We start from the raw sequence: 17711 nt of genomic DNA, 5'->3' as shown, positions 1-17711 counted from the left end.
GAGCAGCAGACTTTGAGAGCATCTCCCCTTGGGGGAGTGGAATTGGGTTTGGGCCATGGTATATACTGTGTGTCCTTTTCTCACTGAGGCCCTCTTAGCTCCTTTTCCAGTGTCAGTGATCTCCTGTGGGTGGTATTAAGGTAAATGTACTAAGTGATCTGGATGAGGTTTCAGAAGGGGAGAGGCCCACTTGCGTTTATTTGGTTCCCCCCTTCTTGCTCCTTCACACGGACCCCCTGCCATTTTCTTTTGGGGCCTTTCTTGGGGTACCCTTCCTTGCAAATCACCCCTCAAGCTGAAGTTGTACATTAGTAGTCACCTCCCCACTCACTCCCAAGCTGCCATATGAAAGCAGGAGTGGGAGAGAGGGATGGATGGAAGATTGGGTCCCAATTTGCCGTAACAGCTGTGTAACTTTCGGCAAGTCACTTCAGCGGGCTGAGTCTCAGCTTCCTCATCCGTACAATGGGGGTGTTGTGACAGTTACGCAAGATCATGGCTGTAGCACAGGCCTGCCACTCAGGTGATGCCCATGAGCAGATGAGTCAGAAAAACAGTGCCCCCAACCACCGTTAGAGCCTCTGCCACCCACTCTGTTTTAAGCTCAGGCGGACACCAGGTTTATTTTTAGAAAAAAAAAAAGAGCAAAGTTTATTGAAATTTCAAGCTACATTTGAAAAATCAAAATCCAAATCCTGGAGACATAACATCAGGATAAGGTGTTAGAAAGTGGGAAGTGTTCACTGCCACAGAACTCCCTAGAGACAAGCTCCCTGAGCACATCACGCAGGCATCATTGGGTCAGTTACTCCCTTGTCCATGAGAGGACACCGGCTAGCTGATCGTTCTCTGCACTTGAAAGTTTTCCACAACCGTTAAAAACAAAACAAAGTTTTCAGATGACAAAGTCCCAGCTGATCTTCTCTCAACCCCATTCTATGTAGTCAGCACCAGTGAATGGTGGGTTTGGCATTCAGAAGGGGACCTCACATGTATTCAGGGGACATATGGGGCCAAGGTTGCAGCAGCAAGGCATTTAGAGGCTGGCCCCCTCCCTGCCTTTACTCTTTTTTTAATATAAATTGACTTATTTTAATTGGAGGCTAATTACAATATTGTATTGGTTTTGCCATACATCAACATGAATCCGCCACGGGTGTACTCTTGCCTTTACTCTTTAGTTTTACTTAACCTAAAGGACAAACTGGATCGACTTGGTAAATGAACAGATCTAAGAATTAGCCTTAAGAGATAAGGGACCACTCAATACTTCCAAAGCTGATTAGGCCCTTCAACACATAGGTGTATGTGTATATGTATACATCACTACACTAAGATACAGATCTAGCCCTATGGGTATATATACGCATGTATGGCTATATAGAAAAAACTATGCCAATACTAACCAAACAGAACTTTGTAAGCGGTCATCCCAAAGCCATAATCGCACACTGGGCTGTGCACAAAGCCATGCATTACACCATATTCACCAACAGAAGGCTGACTTGGCTCAATCTCTCCCAACTGTGGCCCTGTCCTGGTGAGGCAATGGAGGAGAGAGAGGTTGCCTCTGCTTAAACCACAACTGGTTTCTTCATAGGACAGTTGTTGTCAGGTTGAAGCTGTTGAAGATGTCCATGGAAATGAAAAAAACAGACCCCTTAGACTTTCTGGAGCGGCCCGTCTCAAACTACCTTCCTCCTTTGCCAGCTGCAGCTAAATTGCTCAGGCCCTGGGAGCCCACAGGGCGCAGTGGCATTAGAGGCTCACTGGCTTGGGGTGATGAGGCCCCATGCAACTCAGCCTCTAGAGACCTACTCTTTGTCAGGGGTCTGTCACTGGAGTGGACCCAGGTGGCCATGTCCTTGGGACATCTCTTGGCACCAGCTAGGCTAGGTGTAAAGTTCTCCACGTGAGATGACGCTTGGGGAGCCAAAAAACAAACTGGAAAGAACTAGGTAGAACAAGTTTAGTGGCTCTGCCCACCCTGAGGACAGAGCCACTTACACCGCAGAACCACCGGGGGCCTCGGGGGTTTCTGGGGTTTCAGGAGCTGGCTCCTCGGGGCTCAGACGGGACTGGAACTTCTCCAGCTGCTCTGGGCTCGCCAGGGTCTTCAAGAGAGTATTCTCCCGCTCCAGCTGGGAGTTCTTCTCCACCAGCTCCCGGATCTGCTCCTTCAGGATCTCCACCTCCTCTCTCACAGCATACATCAGATGATTCTTCACTAGATCCTGACCCGGAGGAGATGACGACAGAGGCATCCGTTAGCCATGGCGGCCCCTCTGCAGCACTGTGCCCTGGCCATTGGGGTGCCTGCTGTCTCTCACATCACTGACCACCATACTTCCCTCAGCATGCTGGCCCTGTGTGGCCCTGCTCCTCCCACCCCTTTCTCCAAGCACCTAAAGCCACGCTCAGAAGAGCCATGGGATTGGGGCCACGCCTGAGTTGGGAGCCCAGCTTTGAACTACATAGGATTCTCCCCCCATAAGTTTCTAATAACTTTCAAAGCTGGCCTCTTGGGAGCCTTTTGGGTGTGACTTACGCTGGCTGGTGGTGGTTTGCTCTATCTCCATTTCCACATAAGGTCCCGCTGCTGGCCCTGATCCCAGGGAACACTGCAATGCACCCCCTACAGTCAGTCTGCTTGACACATCTTCACCAAGAGAGGAAAATGGGCTATTTTGGAGCCTCTCCCACTCCTCATAAGCCAGCATACTGAGCTGCAGCTGCTCTGCAGCCTGGCCAGACAGGACACTGGCCCTGGGGGAAGCTACCAGCATGGCCACATCCTCTCTGAAATTGGATGACTGCACTGGAGGCAGAGAACAGTGTCCTTAGGCTCTGGGGCACAATGAAGTGGTTGCTAACTGCTCGTTGCCCCAAAGCCCTGCAGCCACTGTGGCTGCTTGATGGAATATGACCTCTACCTGGTAAGGAGAGGGAGAAGGGACTGCAGCAGTGGTGGGGGGTGCTTTGCCTCCTGTCTCCTCCCAACTCCTGACCCCAGCCCAGGCTCTGCAGAGGCACTGCAGTGTGCTTATATCCAATGAGCTCTGGCCCCTGCCAAGTGTGGGATGTAGACAAATGCAGGTGTCTGAGCTCCCTGCCCTGCCATGGGCCCAGGAGGGAGCCAGACATGGCTGTAAAGCCCTGAGATTGGAGAAGAAGGAGGAGAAGGAGGAAAGGAGAGGGCCCAGCAAGTGTGGACTGGAAATGCCCTAAAAGGTGCCATTCCTATGGGACTCTACTTAAGGCCTCTAAGGGGAGAGGAGACAGGCTGTCAGCTTCCCCATGCTCTTGGCTTTTGCACCCACCCCCTCACCACTATCCTGAGTTACATAAGCAGAAGCCAGGTCTGGGAATGACAATGACGCAGTGATGCCACTCACCATGGCCTGCTCGATCTTGTTGTCTATGGCCACCACACTGGCTCCGGAGGCACTGTCAAGACAAAAAGGAAAGCGACCACGTTACCCACTTGGTTACAGTCTTAAGTACCTGGTAGTGGTGGCCACAAGGTCCTCTCTCTGCCCCAGCTCTTCCTCTCTACCGCAGCCCTGGCCGGGAGTTTCAGGCACTTTGTCCCCAGGTCCCTCTCTGGCCCCTGCAGGAAGCTGCACCTCCCCACCCAGGCCAGCTGCCGGCCACTGCTGTCTGGAGCTCTGCGGGGAGCGGCGCGCAGGTCCGGGGGTGCACGGGCCAGCGTGGCCTGCTCGGCGACATGCAAACAATGGGGGCGCGCGGCCCAGCGAGTCGCGGGCTGCCGGCCCATTACGGCGCCGGCCCACAAGGTCCAAGGCAAACCTACCGAGCTCTGCAGCTAGCTAGGAATTCCTCCTCGGCTCAGAAGCTTCCGGCTTGCTCCCCAACGGCGCAAGGCGCGCGGCCAGCCTCCCGCCCAGCCCTGCTGCCTCTGCCTCCGGCTGTGGCAGCTCGTTCTTACGGCGCAGCGGCCGCAGGGACGCTCCGACGGCGGATCCCAGCGCGGCGGTGACCCCCCCCTCCCGCCCGCCCGCGTCCCCTACCTCCGCCCCTTCCCAGGATGCTGCACCGCGGGGAACGGAGGCCGCCGGCACAAGGCTCGCTCGGAGATCCCGCTCGCAGCCCAGCCCCCGCCGCCGGCGCCCGGGCTCGGGAGCAGTGGCCAGCCGTTACCTGTTATCCAGCTTAACGGAAACCACATCTCCTCCAAGCAGGGAAGAGAAGAAGGAGATGTTGAAATTGTGCAGCTGATAGACCGCCACCTCCATGGGGGTCTGATACATTTCGGTGTTCATGGCTCGGGCTGCCGGAGAGCTCTGGCCAGGCTGCGGGCTGGACTGGGCTGGGCAGGCTGGGCGGCCGCCGGTGGCTTGGCGCGCTGCGCGGGGCTGGGCTCTGCGCGTTGGGCCGGGAGCTAGGACGGGGGCGAAGGCTGCCAAGAGGACCCAAAGCCGGGCGTGCGTTCCAGAGTTGAAGGGAAGTGACTCGAGGGGTGTCACCTAGTGTGTCACAAACTCCACGGCCGCCGGTCCAACCCAGACTCGGAGATATTTCGGCTCCTTCTTCTTTATATAGGAGGAGCCGGCTGCGTCACATGGCGTCAGGGGCCATGCAAATGAGTTGTGTACCAGGCTTTGTGGCCCAGTTAAACCACATCCCCTCCCTGAACCTTAGGCTGGGCCTGTAAACAGTTCAGCACTTTCTTGTGCCAAGTGGCATCTCCAAAGAGGGCTCTGGAGATTGGTAAAAACCAAACTGGAGCTGATTTCTTAGAGAAATGAGAAGTACAAATGCCATTATAGGAGCTAGGAAGCGTTTGGTAGAGGGTGGCGCAGGTTTTAAAAGCTCTTCCTCAGATGTCAGCCAGCACACTCGCCTGTCTTTGCCATGCGATCATAGGATGCTGCCCTGGATACCCACCCTCACCACCAGTATCCTCACTCCTTCCTGCCACCTGCCTTCTTGGCCTCTCTCCTGCACACAGACTTTGTCACCTGCAGGTCCCCTCTCCCAGCCAGCTTGCCCACTGGCTTGCCCCTATCCCCAGTACCTATCCACTCACCTCATCCTCAGATGTACCTGTCCATGTACTGACACATGCACAGATCTGTGGCATGCACAGACTAGCCATTCAGCATGTGCCAGTGTGCTTGTATGGAGGACACTCTAAGTGTTTAGGAACTCAGATGAATTGGGGAACATGCACAAGGGAGCAGCTGGGGCAGGCAGGTGGCAGAGGGGATGGGGAGGAGCCAGTAGGGGAGTGGGCACTGCAGTGACCACAAGATGCCAGAAAATACTTTTTAAATTTTTTGGCCATGCCACACAACAGGTGGGATCTTAGAGTTCCCTGATCAGGGATCGAACGTACTCCCCCTGCGTTGAAAGCACATAGTCTTAACCACTGGACCACCAGGGAAGTCCCTCATGTCCTTAAAGACAAGATTTTGTTACCTTCCTAGAAACAGCTAATGACAACAAAATTATGAATCAAGGCTATATATAAACCATCCTAGGAGAGTATCTGCCCTGTGATGGGGTCCAGTCATATACAGGGTTACAGGGCACTTCATAAACAGATTCCAAGTCACAAGGAGGATGAGGTGATTGTTGCCTACTAAAAATTACACGTTTCCATCAAAATATATTTTTATTCTTTCTAGCCTCAATCTTAAAAAACAAAAAGAAACCAAACCATCAGAGGCTCGAAGTCCTTTTATCCTGCTCTTTCCTAAGTGAGGCCACCTAGTGGACAGAAGGAGAACTGCAGACAGATGGAGCAATCTAGAGAAACAAGGGACAGGTGACGCAACTGGGAGTATTATTTACACCAACTCAGGACCATAAGGAGAACATCGGGTTCCACCACATATACAATAGTTTGGATGAAGTTAGGGCCAGTACCCATGAATCAGTTTGTGATTCAGGCTATGGTCCAAAGAAATAACTTAGTGCAATCACACTATTGGAAAAGTACTAGGGGCTTCTTATCAGCAAAGGTTATTATTATTTGCTTCAGGATATTTCACCTAACCAGGTGCCTGGCACGGACACCCTGGCCAAGGCCCCAGTTAAGCCTCATCTGAAGGCCTTAATTTTCTCTAGGCTGCCAGTGCAGTTATGCCACCGAACAGCCAACATTTTTTAGTATGATGTGAAGCTCCCAATGGATAGTGTGTGTGTACTAAGTTGCTTCAGTCGTGTCCCACTGTTTGCAACCCCGTGGACGGTATGTAGCCTGCCATGCTCCTCTGTCCATGGGATTTTCTGGGAAAGAATACTGGAGTGAGTTTCCATTTCCTTCTCCAGGGGATCTTCCCAACCCACAGATCAAACCTGCGTCTCTTATGTCTCCTACATTGGCAAGTGGGTTCTTTACCACTAGTACCACCTGGGAAGCCCTCCATTGGACCCCACCAGCAGTAATACATGGACAAAGATCATTCTATTCGCAAAGGACTGACAAACAGATCTACCCAAGCAAACCTACTGCACTAGCCCCGGATGGTGATTTTCTTCACCCCAGTTTGGCTGGGAGACAATCCCAATCTCAGGATATCAGGTTATCCTCAGGTCACAAACTCTCTGAACAAGGTGTTCACACTAAGCTGCGTGTAGTAGATGGAACAAAGTGCAGACTGTATTTATAGATCATCAGGAACATTATCTGAGCAAAAAAACAACAACAAAAAACCAAACCTTCTTAAATCTGGAGCTTAATTGATACTGGAATTCCCTGATATCTTAATCTGCCTTCTGTGTCACATAGCTTTCCTGGTCCAGAAAGGGTCTGAGCTGACCTTTCATTTGCTTGTAAATCTTTCTTAAACTCACTATTGCTACCCACCTCAAGATTCCAAGGGAGATGATGAAAAGAAAAAAGAGAGATAAATAAGCTAGGTCAGGAGGGAAAAAAACACCACCAGGAAAACAGGGCATAGGAGAGGAGAAAAACCGGCTCCTTCAATGGGAACTCCCTTATATGGGGAGAGAGGCATAAAATTCCAGGTAGTTTGGGGAGGAGAAAGCAAAGAGATGAAGTTTGCTAGCGAGGCTGTGTTTGAACTGTACATTGTTGTTGTTGCTCAGTCACTAAGTCGTGTACTGTAACTGTACATTAATTATACTTCAATTAGAAATAAGCTCAGTTTGAGACCCGCTGACAGTAACAGCTACCAATACACTGAGCTTCGGCTATGGGCCAGATGCTGTGTTGGCTGAGTTACAAACCTGGCAGTGTAGGCGCTGTTACTGTCATTTTTACAGATGAAGAAACAGAGGGTCTGAGAGGCTACCTTGCCCAAGGTGGTGGTGCAGTGAATAAATTATAGAGCTGGGACTCCAGCCCAGGTCTTACTGACCTAGAGACCAAGTTTGTTCTTACTACACTTACTAGTGGGGCCGGGAGTTAAGTTTATTGAATGAGTGAATCAAGGCAGTTGGTGGATGTGTTGGAGGTGCCAGGAAAGTAGTGAGGGAGGAAGAAAAGGTGGGGGCAGGCCCACCTAGAAGTGTCTAGGACACTAGCAGGATGTGGGACCAGAAGAATATCCAAAGTGTCTGCTGCTAAGTTGCTTCAGTCGTGTCCGACTCTGTGCGACCCCATAGACGGCAGCCCACCAGGCTCCCCTGTCCCTGGGATTCTCCAGGCAAGAACACTGGAGTGGGTTGCCATTTCCTTCTCCAGTGCATGAAAGTGAAAAGTGAAGTCGCTCAGTCATGTCCGACTCTTCGCTACCCCATGGACTGCAGCCCACCAGGCTCCTCCATCCATGGGATTTTCCAGGCAAGAGTACTGGAGTGGGGTGCCATTGCCTTCTCCGTCCAAAGTGTCTAAATGAGGTTTATAAGAGGGCTTTGCTCACCTGCATTATTTCAAAAGGCAGCTATGCAGTCCTCAATGAAAGCCCTCTCTGTCTAGAAAACTGAAACTATGACTCCCACCAGGTGGCTCCCAGGATGGACTACACAGCGCCCCACATGATATAGGGAGTCTCAGAATAATAATCCAGTCAAACCTAAAGTCCCCAGGGCCCCACTAACTGACGCCTTTAATTAACTCTTTCCCCTCATTCCTGCTGTGCTCAGCTTTTAGAAGAATGAAACTAAGAGCAAGAAAACAAGCTCGTATCAGGGATGTAGTTTTAAAAAACAACTTGGAAAGAATGTCCCAAGTTCAGCCCACACTCAGCGGATCTCTCTCCCCTGCTCACCTCTAGTTCACCAACCGGTAGTGAGAAGCACTTTCTGTGAGGCCTCATGGCTCTCAGTTTACAAATTGTGGCTGGATCCCTGGACCCCAGGGTTTGCTAAACTAAGGCCACCAACCTAAATAAAAACTGTCCCTGTAGGAAGATTTTCAAACAGCAAGCATAAGGGAGATGTGGCGGGTAGTAGGGAGAGAGGGAGAAATTGGAGGAACCCAGAAGGCTTTCTGCTGAACCCTGAGCACACTGGAAAATTCCTCTGTCCAGAATAGCTGCACCAGACCTTGCAGTGAGTGGAAGTGTGCACTGTAGAGGGTATCTGTGATCTGATTTGATCTTTCTGAGTAAAGTGCTGATCCATGAAGCTGTCAGGATCCTTGTGCCCCGTGGACGTGGGCCCCAGGCAGGAAACAGTGGCCTAAGGATTCAACAGCACAGCCACCCCAACGTGTGTGTTTCCCGACTCCCTTTCTCCCGTGCTGTGAGTTACATGACAGGCTGGACTGAAAGGCCCCCCAGTCCCAGCACACAGCTGATGAGCCGGCTCCTTTGCCGGCTCTGATCCTAGCCCTACAGCTGTGGGTTTCTGTGGTTAAACAGACACAGATGACCCTCCCCCTTCCAGGGTGACCTTCTAGATGGAGGGCAGCAGGAAAGCGAGTCAGCTCCTCAACTCCCACCATCTCAGGTGGCCCTGGAAGCCACCTGAGGCTGGATGCTGAGACACTTGTTCCCTCGGAACTGGAAGAAGTGTCTCAACATTATCACCAGTCTCTTCTACTTCAAAAGCCAGACTCTCTAGGGCTGGAGCCCCTTCCTATTTCGGGTTCCCACAGCCCAGGAAGACGGAGAGTGGCCAGTCTGGGCCACAGAACTTGTGGGCAGGATCTGAGCATGCTGCCGAGGTGTGGGGACCAGATTGGGGTGGGTGCGGTAGGTTGGGGGTGGCAAGGAGGGGGAACATCTCACTTCCCTTTTTGTCACTTGAAGCATTGTGTACCACGCAGCCCAGAGGAAACTATTTATAGGCAAGTCTTCCTTATTTTCTACAGGATATGTTCCACCCCCAAGATTCAGCCCTGTTGCCAGCAAAACACAGGGTCTTGTGTCAGGAGACACGGGAAGGTATGGGACTGGCCACCAAGGAAACGCTGAGTTAGGAGCCGGACAAGGAAATCATAAAGGCTATTGAGCACCGGAGCGCCAGCACAGTTGACGAGGTGGCTGCAAACAATCCTCCCCACTTACTCCCCTACGCACCCCCTCCGCCTGAAGCTCTGTCTACCTCTAAGTACTTACTTGTCCCTTTTTCTGAAGAGGCTGGGGGAGAAAGGAGGCTGAAATGCCATCATTTAGTTTGTCCTGGCTTCACTCTTCTCTTCTCTCTTGCCCTCAGGTTCCACGCCAGGGGTGGGAGAATACAGACAGGAAGGACGCTGCCACTTACATGGTTACTTTGGCCTCATGGAAAATCCCCAAAGTCCAGAAGGAGGGAAGCAAGAAGGAAAGACAGTGACAGACAAAGTGCCTTGTCCTCAGTGGGTCACGTGAACTGTCCCGCATGGCTGGGACCCAGAATGTCGACTCTGGGGGGCAGGAAAATGGGGAGGAATCTGTGGGCGAAGATGCAGAAGACAGCGGTGGGCTGCAGGGAGCCCAAGGGGAACTGGGGCAGAGAGGGACACTGTCTTGGAAAAGTGGCTCTAGCAACCAATTTGGGCCAAACCTTGGCACCGAATGGTGGCAGAAGCAATGAATTGTGCCTTTCAGCTCCCTCCGGACAGGGTCCCATGTGAGCTTCACAAACAATCTCCCAGTGACACTATGGATGACAAGCAGAAGCTAAGCCCCATCTGGACAAGGCATTCCACCCTTCTGACCCTCATTCAAAGAAGCCGGAAAGGGCTCTTGTCAAATCACCTTGGTTGCCCCACCTCTGGCGTCTTACTTTGGGGGGGGGGGGGCGCGGTTTGTGTTGGCATCTCAGCAAGACTGGAAGTATTGGCAACGATATCCAGGAATGCAGTTTAGTTCAGTGGATCTTAAATTTCATGAACCTTGTGTCAATATTTATGCTTGTCTCCCTTCTCCTTATGCCTTGCAGCTGGGAAAATTTACCTCCATAATTTTTCTAAGTTCTCTTCCCATTTTCCACTGTCCCCATTACCCATCTACAAGTATGAAACAGACATTCCTGAAAAAAAAAGAGAATGTCAAATTCACCTCAGTAAATGGAATACCCTTCTCCTCCCTCCTCCCCACACTAGTTGCCATTATCATTCAATTCAGTTCAGTTCAACTCAAATCAAAATAGATTAACACCTATTCAAAGTACAAGGCACATTTTATGGAAATTAAAAAAAAAATAAACTGGTAGTACAGGTCAACAGCTGTGCTTCCTTCTACAATATCCTAGGCCTGTGGTGAACTCTGAAGTCTCCCTACTGGTTAGATCTCAGTGAAATGTTCACTTCAGGAAAAAGCCTAGGGCTTCAGGGTGCTCAGGATGGCAGTCTGGGGTTTGGGAGGGCCATACCACCATCATCACTCCATTCCCGAGAATTGGGCACACTTGTTTTCCCCCCACCCTGTCATTTGGTCCTTGTCCATCTAGACAGGGATAACAGGGGCTTCCCTGGTGGCTCAGATGGTAAAGAACCTACCTGACAATGCAGGAGACATATGAGACTCCAGTTTGATCCCTGGGTCAGGAAGATCCCCTGGAAAAGGAAATGGCCACCCACTCTACTATTCTTGCCTGGAAAATCCCATGGACAGAAGAACCTGGTGGGCTACAGTCTATGCGGTTGCTACGAGTCAAACACGACTGAAGCCACTTAGCATGCAACAGAGCAGTCGTAAAACCTGGAATTTCCATGGGACCTAAGGCTCCTGTGACATGGTGGTTGACAGTGCCAGGGTCCCTCACTCTGATTCCCTTCCTTTGTAAACCAAGGGAACAAAGCACAGGTCCTTAAGGGTCTCACAATTGCCAGTGTCTTCCTTCTGATAAGGGGGGATCTATGTTTAGCATGGGCAGGGTGGTCACCTCTGTCTGCCAACCTCCTGGTCTCCCTTCTTTGCCCAGCTCCTAGTGGTCTCATCCTTGTTCATATGGCCCTCCCAACTAGTGAGCATCTTCAGGTGGGCAAATAACCCCCTTCATCGTAGCCCACCTTCTGGGAATCCCTGTGCTCAACAGCCTTCCCAGAGGCTGGGAGAGGAAGCAGCAAGAACACGGCCACTCTCCGTGTTTGTTCGTCTGCACCAGCCCTCCACCAGCTTCTCTGGGCCAGGGCGACCGACACTGGCAGGGCCTCTTCCCAGCCCTTCTGCTCTATGGAGTGGCCACAAGAGCCGAAATTCCAAGGCAAGCCATTTTTTTCTGGCAGTTGCTGGGGTTACTCTGAGTGGTATGTGAAGGACTTGTGATGATTGGCAATGCTTGGAAGATGAGAACCAGGAGGATCTTGTTGGGGACGCTGAGCCAGCAGCCGAGGGGCCTGTGAAGAGGCCAGGGGCTCTGAGGTGGAGCACCTGGCTCTATTGCAGGCCCCCGCGATAGAATGGGTGACCTCTGAAGTGGTCCAGGTTCCCTGGGGAACAAAACGCTGGTAATAATGCCGGCCTCTTCAGGCGCAGGGAGGCTCCCAGGCCAGGATGGGTAAGTATTATGAGCCTCCCCGGGCTCCCACATTGTACTCCTGAGGCCCTTGCTTAACTCACAGTGGAGCTATTCACAGTAGGCTCACTTGAGGTGGCTCCTTGATCCTCTGTTGTGGGACTCTGTGGGCCTCTGGCTCTCCAGCCACCTGCCCCCCTCCCTCGGGCTTCCTGGATGGCAAGAAGGCAGCCCAGTTGAGGTGGGGCAATGGCAGGAAGGGGCAGGCTACACACTACTCTCAGAACAGAAAGAAAGGAGAGAAACAAGGCAAGCTCCTCCCTGGACAGCCCCCCTGCCCCCACCCTCCCCAGCCATGGGAACTGAGCCAGGGAGCTCAAAGGAGTGCTGGGAGACGTTAAGGAAGGCCCCCTGCCCAGGGTTTGAGAACTGCTGGCAAGGAATATACACCTTATCAGGAAGAAAGAGCAGCACAGAAGCACACGCACACACACACTTATGCAAACACCCTTTTGGCCTTTGACGAAGTCTAATTCACAGAGTGGGGCTTCCCTGGTAGCTCAGCTGGTAAAGAATCTGCCTGCAAGGGAGGAGTCCTGGGTTGGGAAGATCTGCTGGAGAGGGGATAGGCTACCCACTCCAGTATTCTTGGGCTTCCCTGGTGGCTCAGACGGTGAAGAATCCAACTGCAATGTGGGAGACCTGGGTTCGATCCCTGGGTTGGGAAGATCCCCTGCAGGAGGGCATGGCAACACACTCCAGTATTCTTGCCTGGAGAATCCCCATGGACAGAGGAGCCTGGCAGGCTACAGTCCACAGGGTCACAAACCATCAGACACGACTGAGCAACTAAGCACAATTCACAGAGATAGGCAAGCCCAGGGCATCATTCAATCTCTGTCTCTCTCTCTCAGCTGATGCCAGCTTCCCCGTGACCCCAGAGGGGTAGTAAAGCAATAGGACATGGCAAGGTGGCAGGGCAGGATACTCTGGACCCAGCCAGAGTGTCTCAAGCCACAGCCTCTACTCTGACATCCAAGGATGACTGAGTACTGTGCAAGGGTCATGGTTGACAGGGTCTTGGGAGTGGAAGTCAGGTGGGTATAGGGGGAACCAGCTTGATACTACACACTGTCCACTGGCTGCAAGGAAGTGCTGGTGCTGCCAGGCCCACAGTTTTCAAAGAGGTCAATTACCCATTCAAAGAGATAAAAACGAGCACCATTTGTGCACCATCAATCATATGAATGCCTAAGAGATGATTCCTGCAGGCTCCTCATGAGATCAGTTCTAAGGAGACCCAGTCCTGGCATAGGCATCATATGTGACTGATGGTCTGAGAAGCATGATTTGAATGGCACTGAGGAAAATTTCCCCCTCAGTCCAAGCTGTTTGCCTGACCAGACTACTGCAGTGCCTACCAACACCACCCTCCAAGTCACACCTTAGAGTTCTAATGGAATTCTTGACACTTTGAGGAATTACGAATTTTTTTTCCCCATGCAAAAGCCCTGGGAGAGTGCCACATTCTGCCACTATCAATTACAAATATTTAAATTGGGATAAACTCAATTTTTGTATTACTTTCAACAGAGTATTCAGTGGCCGATCAGCATAAGATGAGTAAACACAGCAGGTACACCTTGCCGGTGGGCTGTGGGGAGCAAGAAACGGGTCCAGATGAGGAGAATACGAATGTCTGTGGATTGGGGAAGGTCCTTTCAGGAGATGTGGATGCAGCGCTTGTGGCTCCAGTCCACGGAACTGCTTTTGGGAATCATTGGCCTACAGGTGAAAGCCGCAACAGGGTCTACCTGAAGAGTCACCATAACACCAGGCACCACGACCCACTTTGTATCACACACCATGATGAGGTTGAGCACTGTTGTTCAGTCGCTCAGTCATGTCCATCTCTGTGACCCCATGAACTGCAGCAGGCCAGGCTTCCTTGTCCTTCACTATCTCCCGGAGTTTGCTCAAACTTATGTCCATTGACTTGGGGATGCCATCCAACCATTCCGAGCCTAACTTCTGTTCAGTCATCTCCTTCTCTCTCCTGTTTGGCTACCTCTTTCCCTCTCGCTCCTAAAAGCTTAATCAGAAAATGAATGAGAGCCACTATTAGAAAGATAACCCCAATCTGCTCTGATTTATAAGTCAACATTTGGCAAATTTGGCCTCTCCATTATGAGGAACAGATTGCTTCTGAGACACTTCCCAGCTGTTGGTGGGTACTCTTGGCCTAGGAGGTCAGAGGTATGGGGGTGGGCATCAGGGCGACAAGGGAGAAGAAGAACCTGGAGAGAGGGTGAGAATGGGGAGAGGCTGCTTTTTTTCCAACAGCACAGTCTGGTCAATTAACCAGCCCTACCTCCCTTCAACAAAAGCCAGCTCTACTCCAGCCCTGTGGCTGTCACCGCCTGGTCAAACATGGATCCATTCTGAGGTTGGCTGGAGGGCTGTGACTCACTGCCCCCTCAGGAGCTTGCTGGGCTGACTATAAAGACTGGCCAGGATCTCTGCCAATGTACCCATCCCCACCCTGAGCCAAGCCTTGCTCTCCCCTGCCCCTACCACCTCATCCCATCCCATGGCTTGCTAGCGCCTGCCTGGCCAGGAAGGCGCCCTTGAGGCTCACTGACTCCCCCTCTCCCCAGGGAGAGCAGAAGGGGAATTCACTGCTCTCTGTGGTATGCATCCGGCCTGTGTTTTGGTATCTTATTTTATTTTTATGTTTAATTTACACTGCCTGCTAGGTTTGGGGCTTAAGTAAACAAAGGCTGTGTTTCCCCCAAGGCTTGGACTTCCTGGTTCTCTGTCAGCAACCAAGTGACCCTTTTAACCTCTCACTCCTTGAGACAGGCAGTGTTGGGGGCGGGATTGGAAGAACAACATACTTTGCGTCAAAAGCCTGGAAATTCTTAGTGCCAGCCTGAAATACCATCCCCTCGCCCTTCTCCACGTGAATGTTAAGTCCCGAAGCTGCCTTACCAAGTACGGACTGCTTTTAAAGGGCACTGTAAGAGTGTAAGGGTAAAGCACAAGAAAAGGAAAATTCAAAGTATTCACATTGATTTTTTTCTTTTGACAGATATCTTTGTGCATGCTAACTCGCTTCAGTGATAAGCAGCTTCAGTCATGTCTGACTCTGCGTGACTCCATGGACTGTAGCCCACCAGGCTCCCCGTCCATGGCATTCTCTAGGCAAGATGGGTTGCCATGCCCTCCTCCAGGGGACCTTCCTGACCCAGGGATGGAATCCCCAAGGGTTGAATCCGCATCTTTACCACTACCGCTACCTGGAAAGCCCGATGTCTTTGTGCCATCAAGCAAAGTCAGAAAAGCTCAAGTCTTGGTGGGCGGAGCCTTGGCAGTGAGCAGCCTTAAAGGCCTATAGACGGAGCAGAGCACGCTGGGCCTGCCCGGGAAAGGCTTCCTGACAAATCTCATACATCTTAAAAAATAAGAGGAACACTGGCCCCTATGTCCTGGGATAGAGCTCTAACAGCAAAGTAACGAATCCTGGTTAACAGTTCTGACATTCTGTTATTTGCTAAAACTAATAATACCATGGCGTTTGTTGACAGAGTCACAGAAGAACTCAAGCAAACATGGAAACTGAGTAATGGCCAAGTGTAGACAATTACTAACTCAGCAGTTGAGAAGACGGAGTTTCTCAGACACTCCTTGGACCTCTTGGGGCAGCGGGGCCTGAGCACAGTTGGGAGACAATCCAGACGCATCTGTCATCTTGCTGGGTGATTTCTCGGAGTTGAGTCTTCAGACAGAGTAATAACAAGAAGAAGTGAGAGGGACTCTACCAGTGCGCATGGCAGGGGAGGGGCTCCCTGAGAAACACGGCTCTAGCACCTATTTATTTTTTTTATGAGGCATTTATAAGAATGGCCTTTTTTTTAAATATAAATGTATTTATTTTAATTGGAGGCTAATTACTTTACAATATTGTATTGGTTTTGCCATACATCAACATGAATCTGCCACGGGTGCACACATGTTCCCCATCCTGAACCCCCCTCCCACCTCCCTCCCCACACCATCCCTCTGGGTCATCCCAGTGCACCAGCCCTGAGCATCCTGTATCCTGCATTGAACCTGGACTGGCGATTCGTTTCTTATATGATATTATACATGTTTCAATGCCATTCTCCTAAATCATCCCCCCCCTCCCTCTCCCACAGAGTCCAAAAGACTGTTCTATACATCTGTGTCTCTTTTGCTGTCTTCCATACAGGGTTATTGTGACCATCTTTCTAAATTCCATATATATGCATTAGTATACTGTATTGGTGTTTTTCTTTCTGGCTTACTTCACTCTGTATAATAGGCTCCAGTTTCATCCACCTCATTAGAACTGATTCAAATGTATTCTTTTTAATGGCTGAGTAATACTCCATTGTGTATATGTACCACTGCTTTCTTATCCATTCATCTGCTGATGGACATCTAGGTTGCTTCCATGTCCTGGCTATTATAAACAGTGCTGCGATGAACATTGGGGTACACATGTCTCTTTCCATTCTGGTTTCCTCGGTGTGTATGCCCAACAGTGGGATTGCTAGGTCGTATGGGAGTTCTAGTTCCAGTTTTTTAAGGAATCTCCACACTGTTCTCCATAGTGGCTGTACTAGTTTGCATTCCCACCAACAGTATAAGAATGTTCCCTTTTCTCCACACCCTCTCCAGCATTTATTGCTTGTAGACTTTTGGATTGCAGCCATTCTGACTAGCGTGAGATGGTACCTCATTGTGGTTTTGATTTGCATTTCTCTGATAATGAGTGATGTTGAGCATCTTTTCATGTGTTTGTTAGCCATCTGTATGTCTTCTTTGGAGAAATGTCTGTTTAGTTCTTTGGCCCATTTTTTGATTGGGTCATTTATTTTTCTGGAATTGAGCTGCAGGAGTTGCTTGTATATTTTTGAGATTGATTCTTTGTCAGTTGCTTCGTTTGCTATTATTTTATCCCATTTTGAAGGCTGTCTTTTCACCTTGCTTATAGTTTCCTTTGTTGTGCAGAAGCTTTTAATTTTAATTAGGTCCCATTTATTTTTGCTTTTATTTCCAATATTCTGGGAGGTGGGTCATAGAGGATCCTGCTGTGATTTATGTCAGAGAGTGTTTTGCCTATGTTCTCCTCTAGGAGTTCTGTGGTTTCTGGTCTTACATTTAGATCTTTAATCCATTTTGAGTTTATTTTTGTGTATGGTGTTAGAAAGTGTTCTAGTTTCATTCTTTTACAAGTGGTTGACCAGTTTTCCCAGTACCATTTGTCAAAGAGATTGTCTTTTCTCCATTGTATATTCTTGCCTCCTTTGTCAAACATAAGGTGTCCCATAGGTACGTGGATTTATCTCTGGGGTTTCGATTTTGTTCCATTGATCTATATTTCTGTCTTTGTCTAGCACCCATTTTAAATGAACTTGGTCAAGTAGGAAGAAAACATATCAGAAGGCCAGAGTTTTTTTTCCACCTTAACCCTAGACCCCCTGGACACTTAGAAGGCTTCTAAATATGAAGGGCCATGTGAATGGGGGGTAAGGGCCCTGTCCCCAAACACTGCTGGTAAAATGGCTCACCATATGAGCAGCCTTATCACTGCTCTTTCAAAGTCTAGCATTTCTAATTTCCTGTCCAGTTCCAGTTTGTTGCTTCCATGGTTTCACAAGTTGTGGCTACTGCCTATGGGGAGGGGGACAGTGTGAGTGACTGATGTTCAAAAGGGTATCAGCAAGTAAAATGTAGTCTCTTGAAGGTCTTAGCAATTCTTTCCTGCATGGACGACTTATAACCTGCATACAGTTTTGGCATTGAGAGTCTCTCTCCAGGCAAGAACACTAGAGTGGGTTGCCATTTCCTTCTCCAAGTGATCTTCC

General features: G+C 50.3%; 1 protein-coding gene across 6 annotated transcripts in view; it reads right to left on the bottom strand.

Annotated features, from left to right (window-relative positions):
• Positions 1-620: 620 nt before the first annotated feature.
• Positions 621-17711, bottom strand: part of TSC22D3 (TSC22 domain family member 3) — a 66583-nt gene continuing 49492 nt past the window's right edge. For 3 of the 6 annotated variants that reach the window (XM_027533237.1, XM_027533241.1, XM_027533238.1), the window contains exons 3-4: positions 3396-3447; positions 621-2234 (exon numbers count right to left, since the gene is read on the bottom strand). In XM_027533237.1, coding sequence (XP_027389038.1) covers positions 2004-2234; positions 3396-3447 — 283 coding nt within the window. In that variant the 3' untranslated portion in view covers positions 621-2003. Of the gene's footprint in view, positions 2235-3395; positions 3448-3814; positions 3992-4161; positions 4545-9494; positions 9845-17711 lie in introns of those variants that run through there. The other 3 variants (XR_003509560.1, XM_027533240.1, XM_027533239.1) reach the window with 3 other exon arrangements.

Source organism: Bos indicus x Bos taurus, chromosome X (assembly GCF_003369695.1).
Source record: "Bos indicus x Bos taurus breed Angus x Brahman F1 hybrid chromosome X, Bos_hybrid_MaternalHap_v2.0, whole genome shotgun sequence".
Classification (NCBI taxonomy): Eukaryota; Metazoa; Chordata; class Mammalia; order Artiodactyla; family Bovidae; genus Bos; species Bos indicus x Bos taurus.
This window is presented reverse-complemented; position numbering and strand designations above follow the sequence as displayed.